Source organism: Chrysochloris asiatica, unplaced genomic scaffold (assembly GCF_000296735.1).
Source record: "Chrysochloris asiatica unplaced genomic scaffold, ChrAsi1.0 scaffold00419, whole genome shotgun sequence".
Taxonomy (NCBI): Eukaryota; Metazoa; Chordata; class Mammalia; order Afrosoricida; family Chrysochloridae; genus Chrysochloris; species Chrysochloris asiatica.
Window position 1 is genome coordinate 922,976 of NW_006408937.1, and position 8,782 is coordinate 931,757.

At 39.7% G+C, this 8,782-nt stretch overlaps 1 protein-coding gene across 1 annotated transcript in view; it reads right to left on the reverse strand.

Annotated features, from left to right (window-relative positions):
* The window catches only part of TMLHE (trimethyllysine hydroxylase, epsilon), a 50,144-nt gene that overhangs the window by 11,063 nt on the left and 30,299 nt on the right, over nt 1-8,782 (reverse strand). Inside the window, exons 3-5 of the mRNA XM_006876846.1 lie at nt 7,995-8,274; nt 6,026-6,145; nt 2,533-2,769 (exon numbers count right to left, since the gene is read on the reverse strand). Of these exons, the coding sequence (XP_006876908.1) occupies nt 2,533-2,769; nt 6,026-6,145; nt 7,995-8,274 (637 nt within the window). The remainder of the gene's footprint in view (nt 1-2,532; nt 2,770-6,025; nt 6,146-7,994; nt 8,275-8,782) is intronic.

Sequence of the window (8,782 nt, forward strand, 5' to 3'; positions counted from 1 at the left end):
ATCGCAGGTTGTTAATGAGTCTTCCTCCAATCCTGATGCCATGTTTTTCTTCATAGAACCCAGCTTCTCAGATTATTTGTTCAGCATACAGGTTGAATAAGTATGGTGAAAGAATACAAGCCTGTCGCACACCTTTCTTAATTTTAAACCATTCAGTGTTCCCATGCTCTGTTCGAACAACTGCCTCTTGGTCAATGTACAGATTTCTCATGAGCACAATTAAGTGTTCTGGAATACTCCTACTTCGCAATGTTGTCCATAGCTTGTCATGGTCCACACAATTGAAAGCCTCTGCGTAGTCAATAAAGCACAAGTATAAATATTTCTGGTATTCTCTGCTTTCAGCCAAGATCCGTCGGACATCAGCAATGATATCCTTCATTCTACATCCTCTTCTGAATGCGGTATTTTAGAATATGCCCCAAATCTAATATTCCTGAAGTCACTAACATCTACAGCATGGAATAATAGGCCAACAGCAAAGGAATATTAGATTTGGGGGCCAGATATTTGCTGTAATATTTAAAAGTGAGAATTCTGTTAAAACAAAAAATAGTTATTAAATTTTCTAAATAGATAGCATACTAAAACTATTGTTGTTAAGTGCTGTTGAGTATGACAGAAGGAAACATCATCCAGTCCCATAAGAGTGAAACCCTAACCAACAGCTATGGATGAGACACAGAGATCGAGACGTAGTCTGAAGAAGGGGAAATAATATTAAGAAGCTTGACGGTCTTATGAATATTGGTTTTCCTTGCCTACTAATATTGTAAAATAGATATTTGAGTGGGACAGAAAGAAATATCGGAAAACATGATTTCAGAAAATTTGTAAGCCCGTGTTCATTCTATAACTCACTGGAATACCTAAAAGGGGTTCTAGAACTTGCCCGGTGAAATAGGCTTCTTGTGGAGCCTTTGCAATGTATAGGACCTTAGGTGGAATCCTGAGCTCCATTCAGAACCTTCTGAGGTGTGACATTCCCACTAGAAAGGACAAGCAAGTTGTTTTCCGGGGAGCTATCAAGGTTACGAATTGGGCTGCGAACCTTAAGGCCAGCAGTTCGAAACTACCAGCCGCTCTGCGGGAGAAAGATGAGGCGTTCTGCTCCTGTAAAGATTTACAGCCTCAGAAACCCTGTACAGGGTTGCTATGGGTCAGAACCGACTCGACGGCACTTAACAACAACAATCAAGATAAGTAATCAAGTCCCTTCAGGACAAACCCCCACTCCAAGACTGAAACCCAAAGGGAACATATGAGCAGGCATGTAAGCTTGCTGGTGACCATGTTGGTCTACTGGTGAGTAGAATAAGGGAAAAGGCAGCAATGAAGAGATGGGCTGAGTTCAACCACGTTCCATAGAAGAGGAAGGGCTGGTTCGTCCGAAGTGTGGTGAGACCTGGGGACTCCTGAGCCCATGGACAAGGACGTAGCCATGGAGGAGTAGAACTGAGAGTGAAACATCTAGCTGATATGAAGTGAAGGGAGATGCACAAGAATGCCCAAACTTGCAGACAGTATCCGTTTGACCTAGCTTTAATGGCTTGATGATCAGAACTCGACTAGAGGAAGATTAAAAAACAAAACAAAACAGTTTTTGATAAAGGAAACAAGTGTGTATTGCTACAATGTTATGAACTTGACCTATACTCATGGATGTAGTCTCTCAAAATACCAACAGAGAGGGAAGGAGTCTTCACTTCAAGTATCAATGCCTATCCTTTCTGTATACAGGGAAGATAGGGGCAGGCAACTTAGACATTGGCTACCTAAAATGAGGTGGCGATAAAGGCACAAAGTGACTGGCTTACAAGTTTTCAAGAGGAGTTTAGTTTAAGGGTGTACGGGGTGAGGTACAGTCTCCACTGAATAGTTTTAATCTTGTCTAGACGGGTCTGGTGAAAAGAGATGGGGATAAGATTCTTATGATTCAATAGTGAGTACACTGTCACAATAAAGGTAGAAGGTTTGAAACAAAAAGGGGAGAGTTGTTAATCTTACATTCCAGGAACAGAGGACCCTAGGATCATCAAGGGAGAAGAGCACAAATGGAATGTGGGATCCTATCCAGAGAAGTAGCCACACCAGAGATGGAGGCAGAGGTGAGGACATGGAGAGAGAGAGCACCTGAGGACTCTAGACTCATGGAAAGAGAGGGACTGGGTGCTGGTGGCCAGAAGGCAGAATTGCAGAATGTGCCCTTTGGTTGTTTAAGTGATTTTATATTCCTGAGTGTTTTTGCATACATTCCCCACCCCTCTCCAACAATCAGAGGAAATTGAAGCAAATACTGTTAATTGATGATGCACAGAGACATTGTAATCATTGCAATGAGACGGTGTAAAACTGTTGTTCTCCCATGTAAACTATCACTCTATTCACAAGAAAAACTTAAAAAACCCCAAAAAGCTATGGAAGAGCAACATTACATGTGGCAGATATAAGGATTTTAGGGGGTTTTCATTTGATTAGAAGGCTAAGATTTGTTCAATACATTATACTGGGGGATATTTCTTTGGTACTAACCTGATCAAATATAGCTCTTTATTCCATGGGTAGATATTTAAGAGTGGCCCAGCCCCAATCATATGGTTGTGACGTTTGCCAACATTCTCAATATATTCATGCTGCAATGGCACTTGGCTGAGGAGTTCAAATTCCTCAGGAGACTTTTGAAGTACCTGTTCTGCTGCATAGAATCCATCTACTAGTAATGTTCTTCCACCTGTTCCTTCATGCTTAAGACAGTGAAACACTTGAACACTAAAGAGAAAAAAGAGTAAATTCTTCTGTTCAGTGGAGAAAGAGAACATTTACAATCTCTAGAAAATTATATTCAAAATAGCTACCAAATCTACTGGTGTCATTTTCTTTTCATGAAGAAATAACTCTCATTTTAAAATTATGCCCCCCCCCACATAGTTACTTGTGTGTGTGTGTGTTTTATATGTGTGTGCTTTGAAATATTAATGCTAGTAGAGGATTCTTCTACACATACTCATATTCAGCATGCATTGAAACCTTGTTATGTTTGAGCACACTGCTGCTGCCATTATGCCAATCCATCTCATTAGGGAGGGCCTTCCTCTTTTTAGCTGACCCTCCACTTTGCCAAGCATGATGTACTTCTCCAGGGACTGGTGCCTCCTGGTAACATGTCCAAAGTATGAAATATATATGCTAGGTCCTGGAAATACAGGCATGAGTAATATACAATTTTAAAGAAGCTAATAGCTCAAACCCACCAGCCACTCCTTGGAAACCCTATACAGGATCGTTATGAGTCAGACTTGACTCAACGGCACTAAACAACAATAACTAATAGCTTACGAGGAAGAAGTGGAGCAAATAAGTATCAATAATCAAGTGATATATAAGATAGCATCACCATGACTGGTTGCCATGGGATCGACTCTGACTTATGTGATTACAAGTGTATCAGAGTAGAACTGTGCTCTATAGAGTTTTCAATGGTGGATGTTTTGGAAGTAGATTTCCAGGATTTTCATCCAGGGTGCTTCTGGGTGCACTCAAACCTCTAACCTTCTGGTTAGCAATTAGGTAGCTGTTTGTACCACTCACGGACTATCATACAAGATACCAAAGCCCACTGCCATCAAGCTTATTCTAAGCTACTTTAAGTCTTTGTGGGAGCACACAGCCTCATTTTTTTGTCATAGGGTGGTTGGTGAGTTTGAACTGCCGATCTTACAGTTAGCAGTCTAGTGCCAACTTCTACACTTATTAGCTATGTGATCTTGGACAAGTTACTTAACCTCTCTGTACCTCAGTTTCCTCGTCTGTAAAATGGATAGAACTTGGCTGTGAGTATTTTTCCTCCATATTCTGCCCAGTTTTCTTCTGCCCCCTTTGCTAGCATATTTTCCTCTCTGCATGTCTTAAATCTTGTTTCTGAGGTTTCTTCTTGCCCTTCTTTGATTATTTGAAATGATCTCTCCAAATGACTTCTTCCATACTCTTAGTTTTAGGTATTTCCTACAGAAAACGGCTAAGTTTATATCCTTAGTTCCATAAAGTAAGTTTATATCCATAGCTTGATCTGTCTTCTGAGTTAAACATCTTTAGTTGGCCACACAATAATCCTGATCTGGAAGCTTCACATAAAGTTCAACATAGCCAGAACTCACCTTTCTCATTTTAATTGCATTTATATTAGTTTAACTTTTTCCCTTTTCCTTATTTATTTTCTATTTCATTTCCCCCTTATTAATTTGAAAGTCCAAGTTTATTTTTCAAGTCCATAATAGTCACCTTCCATATATACATATGACTCAGGTAGTACAACATGCTCTGGAACTGACATTTCCACCTCCGCCCCTCCCACTCCCTCATTCTTATCCAGTCGTACATCTATCTGCCTGCATTCTGTAAATGGTATCATCCATAAAATGGCCCAAATGACAAATCTGGAGTCATCCAAGATTTCTGTCTGTCCTTCATTCTCCATATCTAATCAGTTATCAAACCCTGCCAATTCTACCCCTGTACAGTGCTGTAGATTGCTGGTTCAAACCCAACAGTTACTTCTAAGAAACCCTACACAGGGTCGCTATGAGTCAGAACTGACTTGATGACATTTAACAACATGATTCTAGTCCAACTCTTGTTCACTTTTTAAGACTAAACAATGCTATTTCCCATCCTTCTCTAAAGCATTTCTTCGTATAATCCATCGTTAGAATATTTTTGCTTGGAAAAATGGAACTAAAAGGTAATGGAGTTTTTCTATGAGGTTTTTTTAAGCTTCCTCAAAGATCATTACTTTCTTTTTGAACCCACTATACCTTGTATAAAGGAGCTCTGGTAGCGTAGTGGTTATGAATTGGGCTGCGGGCCGCCAAGATCAGCAGTTCGAAACTACCAGCTGCTATGCGGGAGAAAGATGTACAGCCTCAGAAGCCCTGTACAGGGTCGCTATGAGTCGGAACTGAAGCCACGGCATGAAGCAACAACAACAACAACATACCTTGTATATGGAGCCCTGGTTGCTCTGTAGGAACTGACTCCATGGCACATAACAACAACAATGTGATGACTGGAACTGCAGTTGCCTTGTCAGGGCCAGACCAAATGATTTTGTGGGCCTTACATGGCCCACATTCCAATCATTCCTTTGCTAGGTTATATGGTTGTTGTTAAGTGTCATCAAGTTGGTTCCGACCCATAGCATATAGGGTTTCCAAGGAGCAGCAGGTGAGCTTGAACCACCGACCTTATGGTTCAAATGGCTTTGCAGTCTGACGCATTAACCAGCAGCGCCACCCCAGGACTACTGGTGGTCTCACCTTATTTCTATAACACTGAGTAAGATCTTTAAAAGTTGCATTATTGTTCCTCCCTTGAATTCCAAACTATAAAGAGCATCAATGTAATTGCAATCAACCACATATTATCACCAGGATGAAACAGGATAACTGTTTATTGCATGGAGGGGATAGTAATAATTGAGATGAAACAAAGTATATGATTTGTTGACTGTAAAGCTGACGACCTTATCAGTAAACCCTCACTCAATTCACAATAAAATAAAGAAATCAATGAATGAAATGGCAGCCATCGAGGTGCTTCTAGAAAGCAGCAGATTTTATAAGGTTAAGTGTGGAATGTAGGCTCTGATTCCATGTGAAAAGTGATATTTTAAAATCATTCCTCCTCTCCAATCTATTGCAAATTTTATTCAAATTCCTTTTAATACCATACTCATGGCAGCTGTGCTTGTAAGACTGACCGCTTTAGCAATATAATAATAAAACGTAAGAAAACTGTACAAATTCCAAAACTGACGGCTAACCAAGAGTTTTTTGGTTAAATTATTTATAGTTACTTGGAGACCTAAGAAATCTCAAAATGATGTTTCTAGAAAAAGAAAAAGAACCAGTTATACAAATATTAGCAGCAGACAAATAGGATTTTGTTGCAGATAGAACGGAAAATGATTAAGAAACTGGTAGAGACCATCACATGTCAAGACCCCATTTTGTAAGTCGAATCCACCTACCCACAGGGCTCTTGAAAGTAGGTAGTATCAGTGTGCCGATCCAGAGCTAATTTGGTGTATGCCGTGTCACCCCTGGAGAAGTCGGAAGTGAAACACCACATTCTTCCATAGATGGTTTCTCTGTAAAATTCAGTACAGGAAGAATTACTAGTGATTTAAATTTTAATTCTTGTCTCTCAAAACTCTTCCCACTGCTTTCTTTAATCTGTTTTATGTAGAGCCTCATTCATCTTTTGGACATGGAGGAATAAAGACGTAAAATGTATAGTGTATGTTAGCAAGTATTTATGGAGATGCGCCGTAGTATCGTTCTGCCATTTTCCCATGAGGTAGATATATAGCAATTTTCTTGGTGAGTTCAGATGGTACTAATTTTTGAACTTTCAGAGTTCATCTGGTTGTTGGAACCCTTCAGGTTTAAACAGGAAATGGTATTCTTTTTGAACTGGAATCTCTAAGCCTGCTCAATTTATCGCTACCAGCACAGTTTATTTTACTTGAAACGTTTCAAACTGTCTTTTAAATGGAATGGTTCAGAAATGCTGTTGTATGCTGTGGAATCAGTTCTGACTCGTAGTGACTCTGTATAAGCTTTCTGAGGCTACAGATCGTTACACTTGCAGAGTGGCTGGTGAACTCGAATTGCTGACCTTGTGCTTAGCAGTCCAGGTTGTGATCCATTACGCTATCAAGGCTCCTTATACTTTACTGTTGCTGTTAAAGGCTGTCAAGTCAGTTCCAATCTATAGTGACCCTGTATAGGGTTTCCAAGGAGCAACTGGTGAGCTTGAACTGCTGACCTTGTGGTTCAAACCGACTTTGCAGTCCAGCATATTAGCCAATGACCCAGATAGCAGATAGCACATTACTATCTGATACACAAATTATGTATAGCTTACTCACACTGGAGTGGTACTGCAGGATAAACACTGGACTGCAAGATTGATTTGAATCGTAAGGTTGGCGATTCAAACTCACCAGTTACTCTTTGGAAACCCTATACAGGGTCACTATGAGTTGACAGCACTTTAAACAACAACAACAACAACAATAACAAAGGAGTCCCTGGGTGATGCAATTGGTTAGCACACTCAGCTGCTAATCAAAAGCTTGGAGGTTCAAATCTACCCAGAGGCACCTTGGTGACCTACTTCTGAATAATCATAGAAAATCATTCAAATACATGGGGTCCCATGAGTCACATCAACTCAGCAGTAATTGGTAATTATAACACAGTGGGTTTACAACATGTGTAATGCTACATACAGAAGACAGATCTATTTACCACCTATTAAGGCAACATGAAGAGCACACAAGTTAGGATCAGGTGCCTCATCAAAATCTGGATTTATGAGAATGAGAAGGACCCCCCCAATGAGTATAAATGCGATTGTTAAATATTACTAATACTCGGACTCAAGCTTCAGGAGTCACAGAAGGTAAAAACTGTGCCATCAAGTCAGTTCTGAGCAGTGGCAGGTGGGTTTGAAACACCAAACTTGTGGTTAGCAGTCCATTGATTATTATCCTATAATGCCACACGGGGATCGGGAAAGTAGAGGTCAATGGAGGATTTAGGGCAGTGGTGTGTGTGTGTATATGTGGGTATCTGAGTGGAATAGAATTACCTATGGCCACACAATTGTTTGGTGGCAAGCACAGATTACTATCCACTTCCCTTTATTCGCAGTCCATGTTCTTTCTAGTATATCATACTACCTCTCACTTTGAGAATCACAAGGCTAGAAAAATATACCAATAATTGTAAAGTCTTCATCATCTTTAACATGTAAGTGTCTTTGAAGATTAGAAATCCTGGCCTCAGTAAATAAAGCATTTACTTATTTATTTATTCGGACCACAGAATAGTCTTGATTAAGAACTAGGGTGACCATACTTGTTATATTTTAAAATTGGACTCATGCTCTGGTATCTAATTATTGTAGATTTTAGGAAACTTAAAAGTTACCTGATCAAGCTGATCCTTCCTGCCAACTTCTCTGTGTGCTCTTGAGTAGGAGGGACATTGTCTACAAATGCAATTCCATAGAGCAGAAAGTTTTTCAGAAATTCCTTCAGTCCCTCATTGGTTTCTAAAAAGCTTTGGAAATTGATAGGTGAAATTTGGGCTTGCTGGTAGATTTCTGCATTCCATAAGATTCTAGGCTGGATGATCTTTTGTTTCTGTCCTTCATAGCTGTTTTTCAACAGCCATTCCAAATCATATCTAGTCACGTGACCATCCGGCCCTTTTAAAGGGAAAAATTAAAAGGCATTACAAATATATTTATACATATGATAAAAAAATTACTGGTAAAGAATATTATACTTTTAGCCACTTATGACAAAAATATAAAACGAGTGCCTAGAGTGTTCTCGACACAGAAATATTTGTGAATAAATGAGTTAATGAATGAATTAGTGAAAAAATAAATCTCAGCAGATAAATAAGATTTTGGAACTATGAAAAATTCATAAAGTCATCAAAGAGTGATAATGAAATAATAGCAGTAGTTTCTCAGCTGACTCCCCTCTCCCTTCCCTTGTTCCATTTCTGGTGTCACTGCTTCTCTGGGTAGGGTCCCGACTCCGCTCTTCTCCCTTGATGGTCCCAGGGACCTCTGCTCCTGGACTGCATAGTCAACTACTCCACTCACTTTGCTACAAAATGTCTACCTTTACATTTCCAACCCTCACAGTCAGTCCTGATAACAATTATTCACTATTGTATCACATGAGTCTTATCTCCATCTTCTT